This window comes from Natator depressus, chromosome 1, assembly GCF_965152275.1.
Source record: "Natator depressus isolate rNatDep1 chromosome 1, rNatDep2.hap1, whole genome shotgun sequence".
NCBI lineage: Eukaryota > Metazoa > Chordata > Testudines > Cheloniidae > Natator > Natator depressus.
The window spans coordinates 13,835,901-13,859,740 of record NC_134234.1 but is presented as its reverse complement, the minus strand read 5'-3'; the positions used below and the strand labels follow the sequence as shown (position 1 = coordinate 13,859,740).

Genomic DNA, 23,840 nt, shown 5'->3' with positions numbered 1-23,840 from the left:
ATTTTTAGATCATAATATTGCACTAAGCTGAGGATGTACTTGTTAAAATCCTACAGCTGAATGTTCTGCCCTCTAAAACTTTGTGAAAGTATTGTACCGCTTTAGTTATGAAAGCATTAAAATACGATTGTCTGAGCTGATAAGATTGTTTTTGCCAGGGTCTGTTTGATCTCTCGATCTACTCCACAAATTAATTACAGGAAGGAGATTGAGAATTTCCTCCTTGGTTCATTTCCCTTCTCCTCTAACCATCCCTTTATTCTGTGCACAGATCTCTTATGGTTGCCACAATACATCATTTGATGAATATTATATTGGGTCACACAATAAAGGAAAGCAGATAATTTTTTTTTTAAAGGGAATGGGGAGGAGGGTCCCTGCAGCCCTCTCCCCTTTCCCTTGCTTTGAGTCCCACGTCCTTATAGTAGCCACCGTCCTCCAACAAGAAAGACATTGGAGCTTGTCAAAGCTCTTCACTAACTGGAGAGACGAGGATACTATACAGAAATGCTTGGGTCCCCTGTGTGGTAATGCAGAACACTAGCAAACCAAGGCCATGCTTCATTTTTCACATACCTGAATATCTCCAGTCCACTGCGTCTCTCCATTTTCTGAGGCTGTAAGTTCTTCCACTAACACAGAGGGGAAAACCCCAACACGACCATTGAATTCCCCCTCCCAGAAGCCATCATCATCCTGGTTCTCCTTGTTCAAGATACGGATGATTGCTCCTTCTGGGAAGGACAGCTCGTCATCCGTCTGGCTCTCATAATCATAAAGTGCTTTTACAAAACAGACTAGATTGGGAGATGAAAGGGATTGTAATCAGAATGAGCTACATTTTTAAAAAATGCACAGTATACATCTTTGCTAAACTGAAAAGGACTTTAGTTTTACTTTAGTGTGACTAATGTTGACAATCAGAGCCTTCAGAGACATATCTAGACACATCTGGTAGATTCTAGACATGGACACGGGTACTATGTGAATGGTTGTCCTTGGGTAAGGAGATACCTGCCCCAATCCACGGGCATACCATTCATATAGAGCAAAAGAACATTATCAAGAATAAAACTGACAGGCATGTTTTATTTATTAGTATTTACCGCTGGAGTCTCCATTTAGGCTTCCTGAGACTAGCTCAGCTTCAGCTGAATTATTTGAGGTGTGTGACCGACTATCCAACGCCGCAAGTGATTGCAGCATACTCAACAGACTGTTGGATGTTGGGAACTGCAGATACTTCTCTGGCACATAACCCACTTGGCCTGCTTTATTTCGTGCCTGTAAGTAAACCGGATGAAAATGTATTAAGTTTTTGCATGCTGCCGTAAAAGACCATAATGAGAAACAAAAACAGATCTTCCAGTCCCCTTTCAAAATGCTATAAAGGAAGGAAAATGAGCAAGGAAAATTATACCTTTACCCAGTCTTCCATGTCTCCATCTTCAATCACTTCCAATACCTCATGTTCCTCAATGGTCAGTTCATCTGGCTGAGAAGCCTGGAATGTACAAAAGTCATATACAAATGAAGAATGTTACTTGCCAGGTATGTGCCTGTCACAGAAACCAGAAATTTAAAGGGAAACTGTCATCTTCAATATTTTTTTACACTAACTGAAAAAAAAAAAAATAAAGTATGTCCTGGATTTTTCTTTTTTTTTTTAAAGCCTTTGAAAACATGTTAGTAAGGGTTTTTCTATTCTCTTACTGATATTTATAAGTGAGTTTTTCAGTCAAGGAGAGCAAGTCTGTCCAAGACCACTACACCTACTGTGCTCATGCCTATTTAATTCTGTAAAATTTACTACTAAAACGTTTAGTGATTCATTGGTACAAAAGACACTATGTGAAAGACTGCATACATGTGTCTAACATTAAGCATGTGAGTAGGCCCAATGAAGTTAATGGGACTACCTACACACTTAAAGTTAGATGAATCTAAGTACCTTGCTGAACTGGAGCCTAGATGTGGTTAACAACTTTATTAAGCTTGCTAAAAGTTTATTAACTTTTACAATAATACATTTATAGTATTACTATGACTTTACTCATTTAATGTGTATTATTACTGGGCTAACTCTTGAGGTCCTTCCTCGGGCAAACTCCCACAGACATCATTATTATAAAGTTTATTATATGTTTCTGTGATAAGTCACCTACTGACAAGATACTGAGATTTTAAAAAAATACAAACCTTATATGAATAAACAACTTTGCAGGTCAGTGGATAATTTCGTAGAGTTCCAGAAGGACTGGAACTACTATCATCAAAAACATCCATGCTGTCTTCAAATTCTTCCCCTTCCTCCCTTTCTGCATCAGCATTAAGCTATTAAGAGAAATTAATTTGTAACTGTACTGGATTATAAAAAGAAGATGAAAAAACAATAGTAAAATTAATGGTTTAGGTTCTATAGTAACTCCAACTACTTGAAATTCTAGATTCCAAATCTGCTGGTGACTGAGTAGTGCTACAATTTAAGTTTCTATCTTTGAAAAACACCAAAGGAGAAATGCCACCACTAAAAATCAATATACTTGTTCTCCAAATAACTTCAGGAAAGTAGTAATCTGTTTGAGCAAATATCCAGAAGCAAAGAATGCAAGTTATCAAATAACATTTATGTCGGACTCAACAGCATCTCTTAATTGAAGAGCAGTCACCTGTGTTTTAAACATACACTAAACCTTCACTGTAAGAATACTGGTGGAATGTAGGGCTCAAGCGTTTAGAAAAGAGTACTGATATGTGGAGGTGTTGAGGTAGTGATAAGTCCAAAGTACAGTAGCCATTCTTCAGATTACCATATAAAGTTTAATGGAGAAAGAATAATGTACTGAAGAACCACATTGTTAAAAGAACGATGAACCTATGACCTTAAGGTACAAAATGAAGCTGCACTAAGAATGAAGTGCTAAAACTTAAAAAACAAAACCTGACAAAAACATCAGCTTTCCTTCAAGTGTATTGCTGACAAAGTAATCTCTTCAGTTTTTCAGTACAGTTTATATGAAAAAAGGTTGATAGGGGAAGAAGAATTAAAATAAAAAGTATTTCTAAAAAGCTAAATAAAGGCAGAAGTGGATAGGCTGGAAAAAATACAAGTTTCTGTAAACATAGTTTGAGCAGTGATGACACGCACTGTACTTTGGTTTTGTGCCTGGACTAAACACTGGATAAACATTCTACCTCATGAAAAAAAACACCATCTTTCAAAACCACAGGCAACACTGCTAGATTTTACAATTCTTAACTTTTTATTTATTCTTTTTAATTTGTTTAATTTAGTGAATTTTGTGCTCCCTCATGAAAGCAAGAAGGCAGGCCACACAGCAAAGAGCCAGGTGTAGGGCAGACAGCTACTGTGCAGACTTCCCAAATCAGTTCTGCCAAAACACTTCAGGCCACACCTGCAACATCCTTGCTATTCTAATCTTGGTCATGGCCTGAGCAGAATGACATAGGATGTGGTGATTTTGTGATACAGACTGATGTTTATGGCTTTGCCTGAGAGCAACCAACTCATTTTACCTCAGCCATATTTGAAGCAAGGTAGTGCACTAACTAAATCCACTGTATTAAATTATTTTGACCGGATTATAGCTTCATAATTCATATGAATTTAGACTGGTCCTTCCCACTGAAGTCCAGTTTGCATCCATTCTGACTGAATGTTAACAGAGACTGCTGTAACAAAAAGTATTTAATATTCTATCTAGTTAACACATTGGCTTTTTTAATTTGACATTTTGTAGATTAAGGTAAATTCAAGTTCTTCACAGTTCCTACAGATGTCACTTGTTAAGCCTGGTCTCCCTCAAAGCAGCCACTGCTGAACCTGCAACTGAGAGCCATATGAAACATCATGGAAAGTAGCATATCATGTTTAGAAATACTTGTTCATAAAACATCTGGTCCTGGTTTTCTAATATAAAGAAGAAAAATACATTTTAATGTTGACAGTGTGACTATTCAAAAATCCCTTGAATAGAATCTATTTGCAAAGTAGAGATCTAGAACACAAATAGGAGAAACAACATTCAAGATACAGAATCCCTAATGATTTGATTTATATAGCTTTTTGTTCTATACAAAATCTGCTAATGAATGACAATGTAAACACAGTAAATATGTCAGCAGCAGGAACACCAAAGGCACACAAACTGAACCCAACACAAGAATAAAATCAGATAAAAAAAGTAACAGGGCATCATTTACATGACAGTATGTTAGATAATTTAATTATCTTGTCTCAACTATATACACACACATATTTGGGCAGATTTAGTGCTGGTGACTTAATTACTATCTAGAAGTCTTTTATTTATCCTCAGAACAGACAGAGCTCCATCAGCAGCAGAAAAAGCTTTCACATCAATGCACCTCTATTCTGACTTGGATGAACAACTTCTAGGAGTGAGAGGAGTTGAGATTTCATATCCACTCACTCTTTTGACAACTCTGCTGAAACTGCAAAGGTGTCCATCAGTGGCAACTGTGATGTGGGCACCTCTGGCTTGAGACCATGACTCATTTCACACAGGCTGCTGAAAAACTATTAGATGATAACATGGGCTGAATTTGAACCTAAAAGGTGAAAGATACTATCCCATTACAATCATCCAAGCAATCACAGTTCCATGTTTACAGCTAACCGGACACCTGGAAAGTACACTCATGCTTGTTTGTTTGTTGGTTTTTATTTTCTGGTTTTGTTTTTTTTTTTAAACTGCACACTAGTTTTGATTATTATCCATCTCAGCGGAGTTGAGAGTCATGAGTGACTACCAAAATCGGGCATCATTCTCTTCCTCTTTCATAGGATAAATAGACTATATCACCCCAATTACACTAATATAGAACAGCAGTATCAAACTCATTTTCCAGGTGGCATTAAATCACTAAATTATGACAAAAGATTTAGCTGGCACCTAAGTAGAATAAATTTAGTATTCTATTTAGTATTTAGTATTCTGCCCCCAAACTGTGCATTTCTACATTACACAATACAGACAGCTAGCTATGTGAGGTGACGTTGATTCCTTAGGCTTTTTACACTATTGTATCTTTTTAGCAGGTTAAATAAATATTGAGATATCAAGCTGTTTCAGCTATGCTATTTTCTTATTTATAACTTATTAAGAGACAATTCATTGAGAGTTCGGGCGAACAAATGATCTCATCACAAGACCAGACACAAAGAACTCAAACTTTGCTCAGCTATGCATGACAAAGCACAGGTAGAAGGTTGAATCCTTAACATTAAAAACTGCCTGCTTCTAGGGAGTGAAGTGAAAGTGCGTCTCGTATGAAAAGCAGAGCAGTAAACTTTTATAATTGTAAACAAAGTAATGTCTGTAACAGCTTTAAGAAATACCATCTATGGGCTGTCCTCATCTGGCCTGCCAAGGTCAATACAATCCTTTATACATAAGGGAGCGTGTATGTGTAAAGGGGGAAAATGGAAATTACATTTTATCCTCCCACGCTGTAGCATCTGCCAGCTTGCAAGGGGCTGGCACTAGCTTTAGATGTGGAGCCAACTGTTTGTGTGTCTGATTGGATAGAGGAAGGGTACTGGGAAGAATCCAGTTTCTGTAACAGGAAGCTGAAGGAGGTGGGGTAGAAGGAGAAGAAAGGGAAAAAATACAGTTAAACATAGCAGTGTAGCTATTCTCATCTATTATAGCTTGAAAGGGCCTAAACCAAAACCCGGATGAGAACGCTCCTGTGCCTTGGCAAGTCTAAAACCTGGCACTGAATTTTGTGAGACTCGAGTCTCTAATTGTAACACCATCCCTGGGAATCTCTGCCCCAGAGACAGACTTGTGAGAACAAGGATTGTAAATAGCCTGTAGTATAAATAACTGTGAATAAAGTTTGGAGTATAAGTCCAATATTTTCTGGAAGACAATGCACAGAGAGTGAATTCAGAAGGCTTCCACTGGATTTCTGCTTCTTGTGCAGAAACTAGATGGATACAGACACAACGTTCTGAATTTCCAACAAGAGACTCATCTGTGAGGGTTTGCTACCAGAATACTTGACCATTGACAAGAAAATGGTAAAGATACAACAGAGCCAAGAAAAGGTGGTAAGGAGATGGGTGTGTGTAAATGCTGCATCCTGGCAGAGCAGGCCCTGTTTCTTGTGGGCTGCCAGGGAAGGAAAGCCTGTCCCCAAAGGCATGAGGCCATACACTACAAATCCACCCTCCCACCACAAAAAGATTTTGTTTATACTCCAAGTAGTTGTCAAAAACATTAACATGAAGTGTGAATTTAACCATAAATAGCAAAGGCATTTGCCCACTGCAATTAACGTGCGCCCCCCTCCCCCATTGAGACCAAGTTCGTAAAAGCCTTTGAACTTTACGTGCTTTGCCATATGCTAAGGGGATATATAAAATCTGACATTCTGTTTGGGGCAAACTAACTAAACTTACAGGAATTTTGTTTTTGCCTGCTTCCAATGAAGAGCAACAGACTGGCTAGTTTTACTGCCAATGGTGACATCTCAGCATTGCATGCCATGTAAGAAAAATAAGATTAAAAGCTCTTTTTTAGTTCTTTCTGTTTTTTTAAATAGGATTTCTTGGTTTAGGCAATTTTTATCAGTGTTTATTTTGAAGCACATTATTCTTTGGGCAGGGTGAGAGGGAAAAGAAAATTATTAACTTTTCCTGCTTCTTGAATTAGATCAAAAAAATTAATCTCTTCCAAAGTTGAACATCCAAGGAAGTGTTTTATGGCCTACTTTGCCTACTCTGTAAACAACTGTGGACAATAAAAAAAATGGAAAGTTTGATGTATATTATAGCTAAGGCTAAGATTTTGTCATGATTATTTTTAGTAAAAGTCATGGACAGGACACGGGCAATAAACAAAAATTCACGGAAGCCATGACCTGTCTGTGACTTTTGCTGCTACAGCTTCATGGTTTCCCCCAACACCGTGGTGGCTGGGAGCTGTGGGGTTCGCCCTCTGCCCACGGCGGCTAGGAGCTGCAGGGTGACCGTATTTCCCGAAGAGAAAATGGGACACCCCCAGCCGTTCGCCTGAGGTGTCCCCCTTACCCTTGGGCGAGGCCGTCGCCCGTCGCTGGAACCCTCAGGAGGGCCCCCTCAGGAGTCTGTCACTGTAGCTGGAACCCTGCCAGGGCCCCACTGGCTGTCAGCTCCAGAGTCCTGGAGCCCCTGGGGCTGAAGCAGAGAGTGTCAAGGTCATCTCTGGAAGTCATGGATCCTGTGACTTCCGTGACCTCTGTGACATAAATGTAGCCTTAATTATAGCCTATACAAACCTATTCTTGTATTTTTGGATTGGCCTGATTTAATTGCTTTGTAGCTAAACTATTGACATATGGTAAAATGTTCACAAGCATCTAATGACTTTGGAGCCCAACTCCCGCTTTCAAAAGGGACTTAAAGGCACTTAGGAGTTCAAGTCTTAGTGAAAGTCGGTGGAATTTAAGAGATTAAGTGCCTCAGTCATGTTTGAAAATAGGATTTTGGCTCTTAAATCATTTAGGTGTTTTCTAAATTTTATCAATGCTCCCTTTCATCCAATTATCCCAAAGAGTATCATAGACCATTGATTAAACTTGAACACCCATGTGAGATGGGTATAAAACATCCAATAGGGAAATCAAGGTACATAAAAGTTACACTGAAGTTTTCTAGCGTTAGCTGTCAAACAGCTACACTTCCTCAAATTTCTCTCTTCCTGTTTTATCCCGCATTAATTGTGATCTATGTACCAGTGTCCAGGATGCACATTAGCTAAGGTTCAAAGGGAAACAAGAGATCAAGGTTACAAAATGGAGACAGTACCAGGTGTGAAGAGCCATTATTGTTCACCGCAGGAAGGCTTGCCCAGCGTTCATTTTCCAGTTCTTCCATCACTTGATTCATTGCACTCTTCAACCATGTATCAACAGACACCCCTATCTGCTTTAGCAGATCAAGACGAGCCTCTGCTTTGAGTTTAATTATCTGAAAAGACAAACACGGAAAATATTATCCAAATTGTTTCACATCTAGATTTAATTTCTTCTCATAATTAAAATACACCCTTTTCTAGTCTACCAATTAGACTACACAGGAAGCTTAGAAATCAGTTCCACTTTAGAAACAAGTCCAGTTATTAATTTTTTTGCCTGCAGAGATGCAAAATACCAGCTTATCCAGATTCCACAAAATGGGATTTTCAACATCATGTCGATTCACTTATACAAACTTGCTCTTCGTATATTTTATGGGAAATCTGTCATCTAAAAAAAAAACCAAATTTTCAAACCAAATTTTTACATGTAAGATGTAGAATTACTGGAACTGAAAAATAGGAGAAAAAATATTTCTCTACTTTTTCCTGTAAGTTTACTTTATGCATTTAGCAATACTAAATGAATACTAGACAATACTAAATACAGTTCCCCCTCCTTTGTGCAGACTTTTTGCACTGGAACAGGGGAGAGAAAATGTTTATAAAAATAGGAAAATGTGATTGTAAAAATTGATGGAGGAACTCAAACAATGGCAGTACCTGAAACTACTCCCTTTTTTTAACTGACAATTTCAAGTTGACCGCATCCCTTTCATAGTAACAAATTTAAAAGACAAAAAACAACCCCCCTATGGCCCTCCCCCTGCAGTTCACTCATATCTAAAACTGGAAGAGTCTGTGGTTTCACCAGTACACAAGGAGAAACAGATAGCTCTCTGAATGAGTGCAGTTATCATGGGATATGGGGTTTTAAGGAGTTATTACAGCAAAAGCATATACTACTACTTAGCATTTAATGCTGTGTCTCCAAGTGCTTTAGAATTATTACTACTTGTTTACAGAGGTCTAGCGGTTCCACCTGAGATCAGGGCCCCACTGTAAAAAGGTAGGAAGGGAAACTGAGGCACAGAGATGAAGCGACTTGCCAACAGTCACACAGGTCACCTGACTTCCAGTCCAGTATTGTAGCTACCAGACTACCCTGTTTGCATTTCACAGTTGGGGAAGCTGTGAAACAAAGATTATGTGATTTACAAAAGGTTACAGAGTGGTTCAGTGACAGAGGTGGGAGTGGAAACCCATTTAACTATCTTGTAGTTTTTCCTGTATTTCCTTTCACAGCATTGTTAATTCTTAGCATGTTGCGCCCGAAAAAAGCACTCTCTTTTCTCTCTTGCCTGGTTCTTCCACTGTGGTTCCAGACAATACATTTTGATAACACTGAATGAATCAGGAGGTAACCAGTCAGAAAGGAGAAAGTTTCTATTTCAAATACAATATGTTGGTAAATCACCAGTAATAATGGGAAGGGAAGCAGAGAACAAGAGTTGGCGAACCAAAGTGGTCTAATGATTTGTTTCAATCTTCAGTTTACTAAAAATTCTCTGGATAACGATCCATTTTCTCCAGCTCAGTGTTCACTGTTTAGCCTAATTTGAAATGGGAATTGTACACTTTAATAAACAAACAGTCACCCTGTTTAACTGCTGATTCTCTAAAGTAATTCTGTGTACCCAGCTAAAATATTGTTGTGTCACCGACAGGAAAACTCCTAAATGACTCAATATGCAATGCTACTTCTATACGGTATAAACCAACTAGGCTGACCTATTGTTCCTTCTTCTTCAGTGGTGGAAGCACAGCTGAGTGTACCAAGAATCTGTATTACTCTGTGTTAGAATACTAGCTTACTCTACAAGATAGTAATAATTCTTGGATGTAAAATAATAGGCCTAGTAAGTATTAACAATGTTATGGGGATTTGGAATAATGTATCTTGATTTAGCGTGATGTTGGTCTGGATCCTCAATGATCCTACTTTTAATAAAGAGGATAAATCAGAAAATCTGCAGCATTACTAAGAGAAACTGTAGCTATAACAGCTAGAAATCTAACTGAATGGAACTTTATGTTGCCTGGGTGTACATTCTTACCCTGATCAAAAAGAAGCAACAGTGGTAACTATAATTCTGTTTCAAATTACAGGACTATTTAAAAAAAATTCTTACTTTAAACATGAGTGCAGTTATCATGGGATATGGGGTTTTAAGGAGCTATTGGAGCAAAAAGTATATACTCTACTACTTATCATTTAGCGCTCTTTAAAGTAAAGGTAATTTTTTAACAGCACACAAATATAACAGGGGACCTGGAAGAAATTCTGAAGTTCAGCAGAATCTGCCAAGATGCTGTTAGATGCAGATACTGGAGGCTGGGGCAGGAGGAGTTCAGAACACATTTTCCATGGGAAAAGACCAAAGCCACTGAACCACGAAGAGTTTCTATTTCTCAGTTAAGCATGCTTAAAAAGTTAAAGATCGTTATCAGATAGCCATCAGTTGAATGATTAATGTATACTGTGGATATAGTTCTCATATGCAAACTTTACTACTGAGAAAACAGTAAATTAAAGATGTTAACATGCACCACATGCACCATGTTATTAAACTTCAAACAATACTGATTTGAATAGAAGAGGAAGGGAAAAGGAGCTCCCCTGACACACTCAAATTGAAGATGGAGCTGCATCTATTATTTTATGTTGTAAAATGGGGTCCTTCCAATTTACCACAGCATTAAGCATCTCTTAAAATGCCGACCAATCACTCACTGAAGCGCTTGCTTGTACTCTTGTTAATATTTAACAAGTTCTATAGCATAAACAACAGTAAAATGAGAGTAAATCTGGAATTCCCAGGACTCCCAGACAGATCTGGTGAATCTTGCAATTCTAAGGAACATGTCATACCTGTGTGTTTCTTTATGATTGCACCCAATGCTGCAAATCTGAGTATTCTAAAGTCTTGGGTGCAGACAGAAGAACTATTGATTTAACTAAAACAATAAATCCCCTTGTGGGGACACTCTTATTTCAGTCAAAGATGGTTACATCCATGTATCTTAAATTGATTCCTTACCAAATTAGGCTAAATTGAGATAAGAGATTAACTGAAATCAGAGTGTTTGTACAAGAGGGCTGCACCAGCTTAACTAAACTGATGTAGAAACCAGTATACCTTTCTCATGTAAACAAGGTCTAAGACTAACACACTACAACACTTTCTAACCACACCTGACCCCAGTTCCCTACAGACACTGGGGGAAGGTGAGTTCTAGTCCATCAGAATGGATTCTTTGGAATTCATCCATTCTTCTATTTGGAGCTGCCCATTCACTACCTGGCGCTACTCAAGCCAAACACATTTCTAATGACACCCCACAGTGTTGCCATTTTTCTTAATTTGTGAGATGAGACAAACCCCTTCTTCAAGTCGTTATGTTGCTGAGTTAAGATGGGTTCTCACATGCATACAATTTTGGAGCAACTTTACCATACCATAATGCATTGCAATGTTGTTGTACCAAATGCTACCACATTTTAATACGATATTACAACATGAAGACTTTTCCCATGCCCTGAAAAATGACACAAGATATGTTTAGACCATAATTTTTGTTGCAGTTTTAATTTAACTTATTCTCAATTAACTTGAGGTAACTACACAGTTATAAACATTAATCTAGGTACCCCACAAACATTTATGGTTTATACTACGCCTCAGACTATGGTAAACCACAAATGCTTATGTCTTTATGACTGTCTAGGCCAGGGGTTCTCACAACAAATTTTTTGGTGGCCTCAGAGTGCGGCCACCAACTTTGGCTGGTGGCCGTGCTGACAATTTTTCCTAAAATATTTCATTAACTTTAGGAAAAACAAAGAAATATGCACATATACATGTCCAAATCATTGTAATTTATTTATGTAGGGTTTTTTCAGACTTGGTAATAAAAATAATTTACAGTTGTCTCTATTCTTTACTGGACATAAACAGAATAGAAACACAAATAAGGTGCTTCGCATGTTTTTGTCTTTTTTGTTGTTTCTTTTGCTTTTTCCATTGTGCTTTTTTTCCCTAAGACTTGCTAGCTTTTTTTCCCTAAGACTTGTATCACTTTTCACAGTAGACTTACTCAGCCCCAGCAACCCCTGGGACAAATTAAGCCCTGGATGTGGAGCTGGGCATGGAAGCAGCAGGGCTAGAGACAATGGGGGGGGGGGGGGGGAGGTAGAGACGGTAAGTCTGGGGCCAAAGCCTGAATCAGAATCTGCCACTGTGTGGACGGAGCCCGAAGCCCCATGGCCAAAGCCTGCCTCCCCTACCCGCGGGGAAAGTGGGGAATTCACCAGCTGCCTGCACCCCCAGTGTTTCTGTCTCCGGAGGGGGGCAGGGCCCAACTGCTGCTGGCAGCCCTGGGAGAGAGGGCACTGCTTTGCACCTCCTCCACCCTCTCCCTCCGCCTGCCCCCATCACAGCCCAGGAGGCTGTGGCTGCAAGAAAAGGCCCTGGTGGCCATATGCGGCCATGGTGGCCGCATTTGAGAAACACTGGTCTAGGCCAGTATTTACAAACCTATTAGCTAACACAAGTCACACTTTGAGTCCCATGACTGTCGCCAACGTAGCCTGATCCTATAATAAATGCCAATTGGTAGTCAGCTAATGAGAGGAGCGTACTAAGGTTCTTGCCCAGAATCAAAATCGACAAGTTCAATATCTTGTAGGGAACCCCGGGGTATATGGCAAGGGCACTCACATGCAGAGCAAAACACAATCTTAACCTCCTTTATTAATACAATTAATAGAGACAAGAAAGCTCCAAACCACATAAGCAATTACAAATAATAGAGTATTAGAGAAATCTTAAAGGCTATTCCTTGCATAGCATATGCTCATAGACTTACATACTCACACCCCTTTATTGGAGATCTGGTGGTAAAAGGTGAAGGGACAAAGGACCAGCCCGTCTCTGGCATGCCAAATGGGTCCGATGGTCCAGATCCCCAATGTTTGAAGATAGGTGATAAATTATAGCATTAAAATATTGAAAGGCGGAGGACTAGCTCCTTCTTCATGTGGGTTCTTGCTTATATAGGGCCTGGAAATCACCACGAATATTCATACAAACACCCAGTCTCCACCATCCACATCCAAATTCCTCACCCTCATAATATTGGGGTGCCTTTACCGAATAGGATAGCATATTAATCCCTATTTACTCGTTACCATATTGCAGAAGCAAATTTGTGATTAGACATCTGCCAACAATCCTAGCCGAAAATACCAAAGTTTAGTACAGGTTCAGTGTCCCTACAGTTGCCTAGTCTCATTTTATGCCAACTTTTCTCTTAAGCAAACTACTCCCAGTCCCCCAAAATCTAGGGTGAACATTAGGCCACTTTATCTATGCTAAAGGTCACAGACCTAAGCTTTGCTTATGCTAATGTGCTTAAGCCAATGTTTTACAGGATGAAGAAAAAGCCTGTAAAATAAGGCTAAACTGGCCCTAAGGGCTATACCACAAAGGCTAAGTCTACACTAGAGTTTTTAATGCAAGTTAATTGGCAATCAATTAACTCAAGCTACCCAACAGATTTATGCATGTCTGAACACTCCACAAACTTTTGTTCCAGGAAACAAACGTCTGTTGCTTTCCCTAGCGTAGACAAACCTAAAGAATACTTGCAGGATTAGGCCTGCTTTACACTTGAAACTTGTACTGGTATGACTATGTTGGTTACAAGTGTGATTTTTTTTTTTTAACCTATATAGTTATATTGGCCCAAGACCTAGTGTGGACGTGTTCGTACCCGTATAAAGGTGACTTATCAGTTTAGCTTAGGCCTGTTCTACATGTAAAATTTAGGTTGAGATAGCTATAGCGCTTGGGGGGTGGGGTGGTGAAAAATCCACACCCCTAAGCACCATAGCTATGCCAATCTAATCCCCAGAGTAAATGTAGCTAGGTCAACAGAAGAAGTCACTCACCTTGGTTCCTTGAGATGTGTGTCCCCACGTGTGATGCAGTTATGCGGACATAAGCCCCCGTGTAGACACCGCTAGGTCAATGGAAGAATTTTTCCATTGACCGAGCTACTGCCTCTGAGGGAGGTGGCTTTCCTACAGCGATGGAAGAACCTCTGTTGCGTTTCTAGTGTAGATATACCCAGTACTGATGGAGAACACTCTTCTGTCGCTGGAGGCTGTGTCTAATCTACGGGATTATGGCAAGGTAACTACGTTGCCATAGCTAACCTGGTATAGTTGCCACAGTGTAGACATGGCCTTTTTTCCCCCTTCTCATACAGGAACAGCTTTTTCAGTAAGTACATTTGATTTGAAAACTGAGTAAGAAGAAATATATGAAAAGGTAAAGAGAAGTGTTTTACTTCTTGATATGCACACAGTACCACATCTACTAAACCGCTGTTACCTAAGGGGGAGATCAAGATCAACTGTTAAAATAGTGATATAGTAGTTCTCAAACTTCCGCTACCTGTAGGAAACCAGACAGTTCTAGTCATGGAGTAACCATTGATTCTGTACCTTAACATTTCCCTTATGAATCCTCTCTCCAGGAGATGGATGTGGTATACTTCCACTCTGGGTGAGTGGCCCCAAATGGCACCCTCTATGACAGACACTCATGCTGCTCATGTATTGGGAGTATCTTTTGTTTACCAAGTAGTTATCCATATTTCCTATGACCCTGAACAACCTTTGGGAGGCACCTCAGCTTTAATACCCCAGCATGCTAAACATGAGCATCGGAAACCTGGACATTACCCATATTTCAAAGTTTTAATTAAGCCTCAGTACAGAACTTGGGTGTTTTTACAAGGACTGTTTAATAGCTCAGAATTAGAATGTTTTTATGCCAGTTTCAAAAGCCGTAAACTGTTCAAGCTGGCTAACAAATAGTGGTCTGCACAATGCCCATTTGTACAATCTACGTCTTCCTGATGAGGAGTTATGAAAATATAATAAAGAAATAAAGTTAAAATTAAGAAAAATAAGACTGAAGATAAAATATTGTTTTATTTATATTTCATGTGCTTCCCATGTTTGTATTGCATGGAAGAAGAAATCCTGTTGTGTATTTACTACTCCTGTGTGAATTAAAGATGAGTATCTGGATCTATAATTTGCAAAAAATGAGGATAAATTCCTGCTTCAAAACTAAAGAAATGAAAAGCAGCAACAATAAGTTTCACAGCTTCCTGTGAATAACCAGCCAAAATAATATATTTCTGAACAGTAATGTAACAATGTGTAGGTAATAAATAATGCAAGAAAAGGGCCTGAAGGAAACCAAGTGTTCATTTGCATCCCCAAAACACCTTAGTGACAAGTCTCTTTAAATAGTTTCTTTTGAAAGAATTAAAAAAAAAGCAACTACAGAATTCCAGAAAAGGTGACCTACTGTATGTGCTAAAAATCTGTTACAACTATAGTGTTTGATTAACTGTGAATAAGTTTCAGCCCTGTAAAATCACAAAAGCAAGAGAAAAATAAAGATTTTGCTTTTTGCACTTCATTTTTTGCTATGACAAAAGGAGGAAAGAACAAGAAGGAAAAAAAATTTCTTCTCTGAATCGTACTATCCTCCCAGATGACATTTTGCCCCTCTTATGGGCCTTATTTTTCCCTTTTGAAAATACCTGAGTCCCTAGTGGGCTAGAGGGGGATAACTAGCAGCATCCTGTGGTGTGTCTGCAACTCCAAGTCATTGCACCTTGAAGGAACGTTGTTATAAAATTGTAACACACACTGTTTAATTGAACTGAACTGCCATATTTTATTGCCGGATGCCCATTATTCATAAACAAAAGTTATTGTGTAAACAAAACAAGCGAACAAAAAAAGACATCCTGTGAGTCAGAACCAGGGGCTCTCTTAAAAGGAGGACAAATGGAAAGCCTTCTCTTTTCCTTTCCCAGCTGCAAATTCTAATATGCAGACTTCCCTGACACTTACTAAAACTGTACCTCTTTGAACTCTGCTCCCACAGGAGAAGGGTCCGGCTTTTTTAATCCTGAGAATCTAGTCACACTACAAATATTTTTTATTTTTAAGCAAATATATTTATTATTTACTCCCAGACATAAAAAACCCATTAAGATGAAGTTAAGATTGAGAGTCTATATCAGTAACGTAAGAGTAAAAAGCATTATGGGGTGTAATGTAATTATCTCAAAACCCAGCATATATACCCAGGACATTCAGAGTTCAGGTTACACTTAAAAGAAACTTAAAGACGTTAAGGTAAGGAATGCACAGTTAAGACACCCAAACAACTTTAACTCTGTCCTCTACTGATGTCATGAATCAAGTTTGTGGAACACACTTTGTATTTTTCATACAAAACAAAGAGGTTGAATCCCTGTTTTAAGAGCAAAATTGAACTCAACCTTAAGTATGAAGTCACAGCCAGCATCTCCATAATACTCTAGTAGCAGGCCGTAATATTGTAGGTCAAGGCCACACAGTGCTAGCCCTATACAAACAAATAAGAAAAGACAAGTCTCTTTTTGTAAGGCTCTCCATTAAAGTAAACTTCTCTCCTGCCCCCGCCAACTCTGCCACAGATTTCTCCTTTTCATTTCTTACTCACTTAAATTTGGGGGAAGTGAAGGGCCTGCAATTGTGTGCTTTGCAGGGATCATGAAGGCCTGGTGTACAAGCCATATTATGAATTTTCCATACTGTCCCCGAAGTACTGTGTTTTCTGAAGTTATCTTTTGAAAAACTTTAATCTTTCTGTTCATTAGCATTTTATTGGAATATCAAAACAATATCTTAATATAGTTACAAAATGCTAAATTTTATATAAACTATTTCCTTTATTGGTGCAACCACTTGTTTTAGACAGTCATTTATAAAAATATACAGAGTTTGTTAGAGGTTCCAAAACCCTTCTGGTGCACTGCCAGCCTTAGTTACTTTTAAGTGTATGCAGCACAACCATTAGTTAAACTGATGTTTCTCTGGACATTCCTCAACAGAATGATTTCCACAGTATGAAAAGCAACGGGGCTTTTCAAAAGGAAAGCTTTAAAAATTGAACAACTGAAAAATGAATGACTACATGGGTGCAAAAGTATGGTACACTCGCTTCAGTTTCCAATGTAAATAAGAACTCTGATTAACATCTTGAAGCAACATTGGAAACACAATGAAAAACTGGATCTTTCCAAACGAAGAATGCTCTTTTTAAGTTTTATTTGTGACTATTTATAAAGTGAACAGTCCTATTGCAAATGGTATCATAACCAATTGATTTAACTTATCGTCTACCATGTCTTCTGTAACATTTCAATTGTGGTGTCAAGCAAGAAAAGGCTGTTTTTCTAAAATTATCAATTTAGAAAGAAATTGAATGTGGCAAACAGGTCAAAAAACTTCTGAATTATTGATGTTATCTTTACTTTTAACACAGAGGGTTCTCAGAATTATTTCCACATCTATAGCCAATCTGAGACATTTGTACAGAAAATGGAGACAGTTAAAGGATACTACTTTAAGATTAAAAAACAAAATCAGATGAAGAAATGTGAATCAACTTAGCATTTCAAAAAAATGATGGCTTTGTAGAGAACACAAAACTGGAAATACCATTCCTTCAACAAAAAGAAAAGGAGTACTTGTGGCACCTTAGAGACTAACCAATTTATTTGAGCATAAGCTTTCGTGAGCTACAGCTCACCTCATCGGATGCATCGATGAAGTGAGCTGTAGCTCACGAAAGCTTATGCTCAAATAAATTGGTTAGTCTCTAAGGTGCCACAAGTACTCCTTTTCTTTTTGCGAATACAGATTAACACGGCTGTTACTCTGAAACCATTCCTTCAACAGGAATTCACAGTAAGTTAGCCAGCAGCTCAAGAGGGTTTGGAGAAGATCTATATGCTAAAGGCACAAAAGGTCTTTAAACAATCTGTATTTTTAACACCACAAACTGAAAGTGAACACTGCCAAATTAAAACTATGTATCTGAGAAGCAAGGGTGCACTGAAAACCATGATCCATATTCCAAAGATGAAGGAAAGAACTACACTAAAGGATCCTCCAAAAGTCAAAAATTCTCATGTGTGTTACAGGAAAGGAGAATTACACAAAAAGCTATTTTAATAGTTCTCTTAGACTAGACTAGACTAATCCCAGATGCACTTACAAGAACACAGGAAATTCTGAGATATTCCCTGTAGTCTTGAGATCCTAGAACAGTGATGCTTAAGTTTTGCAGTACCGAGATCCATCCTGGCACATCAATTCACAAAGTATTTTAATCATGAATAAATGAACATTTTGTTTTTAAGGTGGATTTAAGAGTAGCTAGCACTCAAGCACATAGTAAGAAAGCAGACAAACAATTTAACAGTTTTCTCTCCATGCATCTTTAAACTTTTAAGTCTCATCTATCTTCTACCAACTTGAAAACATCCTGCCACGCCTGTAATAAAAAATTAATCTTCAGAAATAAATCAACTTTCAGCTGCGGAATGTCCACTGATGAACAATCTAACTGTATTCTCACTGAGCCACATAAATCCCTCAAGGTCTCCTCCCCTAGTTGGCAAACCTGTCTCTAAATTTGGGTATCAACAAGATATAGTGTTAAATATTTACCAAGGTTTGGAATCACTGTCTACATAGTCTATAAGCATCTTGTTTTTAGCACCTACTTGGAAAAAAAATCATCACTGAAGTTTATCACTGCAAGGTGCCATTGATTCTCAAACACAGTAAATGATTTTTTGCAATATTGTGACCAAGATGAGAGCTGATCAAGTACTGCAGATTTATTTATACCACTTCATAATACCATGATGTAACTTTTGACCAGCTCATCCTTGAAATAAAATTCTTATTTGTCTAGTTGTACTTAAACTATTTCCCACTAAGCCAACTCAAAACTCATGAACTGTAGATGTCAAAGTAACTTAGGGCAATATGTTTACTTCACACTATTCTCCTGAGCGTGAGGTTACTTAGCAAAACCATCGACAGAAGCAAGTGATATTTCACAAATTGAATTTTCTGTTGATTTCCTTATTCCACTTAATTCTTTTGGCAGAAGCAACGGGAATTAGATTTTCTCACAATTATTATGAGCTGAGAACACCACCACTTAAATCAGCAGTAAGGTGGAAAGATACAGCAGCAAAAACATGCAAACAATAACAGTCTGATCACTGAAATGTAGATATATGAATTGAGATACAGTAAAATCACAAGTGGCACATAATTAATAGATTTTATTCTGAGATAGTGTAACGCCGACAGACCCCAGTTGTTGGCGGGCGGGGTCGAACCTGTGGCCTCTGGAGCTAAGCATGAGCCTGTACAGCATGAGCTAAAAGCCGCATGAGCTAAAAGCCACATGGCGATTATTAGTTAAGGCTGTAGAGCAGTGGTTCTCAAACTTCTGTACGGATGACCCCTTTCACATAGCAAGCCTCTGAGTGAGGCTCCCCTAATAAATTAAAAACACTTTTTAATATATTTAACACCATTATAAATGCTGGAAGCAAAGCGGGGTTTTGGGGTGGAGGCTGACAGCTCGTGACTCCACATGTAATAACCTTGCAACCTCCTGAGGGGTCCCGACCTCCAGTTTGAGAACCCCAGCTGTAGAGCAAACTCATTAATCTCTGTCTAAGCGGTCTTGGTGCCACTAGAAGGAATAGAGCACCACACCCAGGAGGTGTGTGGGTTTCAATAGCAGATGCACACCTAGTAAAACAGAATTGTTCCAGTCAGACCTTAATAAATATCCATGAACTAAAATAAGGGGAGGGGAATAGTAGTCCCCAATTTACAATTAAAGATGGATTTAAGTGGTGTTTGGCTCTACTAAACTCTTGAACTAATCAAATGAAGAAAACAGCACCATAATGAGCCTTAATCAAATCTAATCTGGTACAAACAGTCTCTTGACAGCTATAGATATTCTAATTATGAGGCAAAATGTAAATGAAAATAGGATTAATTGCCATGGAGTCGCTGTTCTCCTACCAGAGCAAAGGTGTCTCAGCACAGATGGGTATTCTCTCTTCCAGGTCAATAGAAATTTCTTTAGCCTTACAACCAGTTATATTATTTGGTGATACCTAACAAAAGGCAATCTGAGAGGCTCTATATCAGTAGTGGGCAACCTGCAGCCCCCAGACAGTTCGTTTACATTTGCACGGCTGCCCGCAGCTTCCAGTGGCTGCGGTTTGCTGTTCCCAGCCAATGGGAGCTGCAGGAAGTGGCATGGGTCGCAGGGACGTGCTGGCCACTGCTTCCTGCAGCTCCCATTGGCTGGGAATGGTGAACCGCTGCCACTGGGAGCTGTGGGTGGCCGTGCAAATGTAAACAAACTGTCTGGCGGCCCGCCAGTGGATTACCCTGACGGACCGCATGCGGCCCATGGGCAGCAGGTTGCTCACCACTGCTCTATATTCTGACTGAGACAGAGAGGAGAGTGAGAGAAAGGAGAAATAAATCAAGCAATCTAGCAGAAGAGTCCAGGAGACATGATTTTATTAAAAAAGAATAGGGAATCCAAGTGAACAGCTTCAGATTTTACCACCTCTTACTTGTTTCTGCAGTACAGATCAGTAGATGTAGTAATGTCAAATGGAGAGGAAAAATTAAGGTAAAGGGATGCAGTCTAGGGAGAAAAGGAAAGGTATTTTAAGGACAACCAGATCCCCTTCAGATTACCTTCACAGCCTGAACTAAAAGCTATAAAAAGCCCAGAAAGTTTCCTCCATGTTGTCAAAGACGAGCACTTAATATACAGTTGTTTCTGGCATATTTTCCTCCCTTTGTTGAATAAGTGCAAAGAGGCAATATAAACATCTTATTTTCCTAAGTGACAATATAGGGCAACAGAATTTCAAAGGCACTTAAACAAAACAAAACAAACAAAAATACTCCTTTTCAGCCACGTATCTCCATTCTCTTCTATTCAAACTAAAACACTTTTGCCTTATATGTGGTTTTCTTTGTCACAATCAAATGGGAAAGCTTTTACCATCACTTAAGTAAAGAGTGGTTTAGACTTTTCTTGCCTGTGAGAGAATTCCTTCAATAGATTTTTACACAGTTCCCCAGAATCTACGCCTTAAGATTCAAGGCTTGTTTACACAGCAAGCCAGGGCGTGAATCTACAATGCACAAGGTTGCGGAGCAGTAACGTCCCACATAAATACAGGAGGTCAGAGTAAATGATTTAATGGTCCCTTCCGGCCTTAAACACTATGAAAATATGAAACATGGACCCTGCTACAGCACAGCGGAAGTCTCATAGCAAGGCTTAGCATACTATACTTTCAAGTAGAAGTATGCACAGCTGCACACTGGGACTTCTGCTGTAGTGTAGCAGCGTTCACACAGAACATTCCTGGGCAGCAATCACACTCTGACATGCAGTGCAGTAACTTGCCATGTAGCCAAGCCCTAAGTATCAACCATTGTGGATAGAACATCTTGTTCGGTGCGGATGCTCACATCAGGCATGTTCTGATTTTCAAATTGTTATTAGAACTTTGTTCATCTTTAAGCGGAACATAGTAACAAACAAAGGAAGTGTTTTACAGTAACTAAAAAGAGCTGCTGTATATTCGCTAACTAAACTCTAACTAAACCTTTGGGGGTGAGTTCTGATTTCCCTGACTTAATCCAGGAGTCTGCCCCAGGGAAAAGGGATGAGTAAATAAATTGAACAAGTTTCTAAAAATATCCTGCACCAGTGCGGAAAAACTCCATTAAAGTATTTTTTTTTAAACCAGTGATAAACCCCAATCTAAATTTTTCGGTCCAGTCTCCACATCTTACTGTGGGAGAAAGCTGCAATTCTCCACATTCTTGTCACTCTAGTTTGGAGACAGTGAAGGGTGTTTTTAATCTATTCCTGTAAGGAAAGGATCCCAAATTTTTATGAAGGTAGCTAATTTGGTCTCTCCTGCAATTTATACACTTTTTAGCTTGACTACTCTCTCTGAGATTGTTGTACTAAATTAGGAGGGGTGGGACTTTTCCCACTTCTAAGCACTGACCAGTCTGACTACGAACAATAGAGCATCAACCAACCTCGTTCTTGTCTAATTAGCAAGCAAAGTCCATTGACTGATAACTTGAATCTAAAATATGACTTATCCTGTTATAATCCCTATGCTGATATTAGACGTTTTCAGGAGGTGGCAAAGTAAATATTAGTCCTACTTACAAATACCCCAGCATTCCCTACAGTTTTGCAAAAGAAAGGATACAATTTGGCAAGGTGATAATATACTGAATCTCAGTGCATAAGAGTGATCTGGTTTGGGCTGCCCACATAAGGCCCAATGGTGCAATATGCTGAGCATCCTCAAGATCCAATTACTTCAATAAGAGTTAAATGTGAATAGGTTTAAATAAAAAAAAAAGAACAGTTTTTAATAGATTTTTTTCATTGGGTGAATCCGATAAGTCAGCTTTTGCAATGCGTTACAGGTTGATGGAAGGGTCACACTGGCCTGTTATGGACTGCAAAATGGGTTTGAGTCATACAACAAAAACATATTGTTTAAAAACTAGTTTGATCCTTAAAAACCAGTGAGATCTGTAGTGTATCGTGTGAACATGAAACAAAATGCAGCTGTCACATTTTGGTCATTTGAGGCTGAGGGTGAGTTGGAGCAGGCTGCTGGAGATCTGGGGAGGGGAATGCTCTTGGGCCTTCTTGTGGGCCCCAGAGGTAGGGAGATATAGGGAGGGAGGAGCCATTTCCCAGGTTACCCCCCCCCCAAAAATTAAAGCAGCCCCTCCATAATATTCATGCTTCTCCCCTCCCCACACTAATTCATGTCACCCTCCTGTACACTCAATGCAGGGTCCCCTTTTCTCCCTTTCTATTAAGGCAAGGCTCTCCCAAAACAAATGCCTGTAGGATTCCTCTCTATCTTGGGGTAGGGGTGGCAGCTGCTGTTGCAGGGGCCAGCCTGATCCCAAGCTGCTTTTGCTCTTGTTATAGGCCTATCTGTTCCTCTCTCCCCTGCCTGCAAAGGATCATGAAAGAGAAGGAGGAAAAGCTACCCAGAAGCTAAGAGAAAATTTTGGATAGGGTAAGGGGGAGGAAGGGGAGGACCTGACAATTCACAAAGGGGGAAAAGGAGAGGAGGGACCAGAAAGAGCTCAGCTGCCTGGGCCCAACTCTGCTCCGTCCTCCCTTCTCCTTCTTCCTGTGAATTATGCATGGGCCCAGCAGAATGGCTCCCTTCTCTGCCCTTCCCTATCTAAAATCTACTGTTGGCTCCTACCAGCTCTTTAGACCCCCTCTTTGTTCCTAGGAGAGGAGGGACAGAGAAAAGCATGGGGCACAAAGCTATAACAGGAGAGGTCTCCTTCTCCTGCCACCTACAAGCCAGCAGCAACTTGTTCTCTGGAGGTACGCTGCTTGAGAAATTGGTATGGGAGGACTGGGACTGGACTGAACTGAACTAAATGGAATGTCACATAATCCCATACATCTGAGAGTCCTAATGATGTTGGTTTTACTTTTTGCTTTACTGGGGCAATTACAGAAACTGATTCAACTTCTTTGGTTTACAGTTTGCCTCTATCAGTTTCACTTGCTGGTTCTCCTGAATTAGCAGAGCGTTGCAAATGTTTGGGTTTCAAATGCTGCAAGAGATGTTTCCACTGAAAACTTAAAGTTCATGGAAATTTTTCTATTGCAGCTTGTCTTTTCAAAGATGCGGTTTAAAAAAACCCAACAAATTATGAGCCTAAAACTACCTGACAGTGCCCCTTTAAAGATTTCTGACATGGACAGGTGATTGCTGAGGACTGCAGATGACAAAAGGGAAGGGCCAAGAGGAAAATTCAGTTGAAAAGTTTAAAGGCTCAATTCTTTGGGCTCAGGTAAACTTTTTCATTAAACTCTAAGTAAATTCTGTGGCCACACGTAAGGTTCGCAAACATATGAAGCAGTTTACATACCCACCATTCAAGAAATC

General features: G+C 39.3%; 1 protein-coding gene across 7 annotated transcripts in view; it reads right to left on the bottom strand.

Annotated features, from left to right (window-relative positions):
- Positions 1-23,840, bottom strand: part of FCHSD2 (FCH and double SH3 domains 2) — a 222,723-nt gene that overhangs the window by 7,233 nt on the left and 191,650 nt on the right. For all 7 annotated transcript variants that reach the window (XM_074955029.1, XM_074955058.1, XM_074955048.1 and 4 more), the window contains 5 exons: positions 7,838-7,999; positions 2,200-2,334; positions 1,421-1,504; positions 1,107-1,284; positions 577-797 (listed from right to left, as the gene is read on the bottom strand). In XM_074955029.1, the coding sequence (XP_074811130.1) occupies positions 577-797; positions 1,107-1,284; positions 1,421-1,504; positions 2,200-2,334; positions 7,838-7,999 (780 nt within the window). The remainder of the gene's footprint in view (positions 1-576; positions 798-1,106; positions 1,285-1,420; positions 1,505-2,199; positions 2,335-7,837; positions 8,000-23,840) is intronic.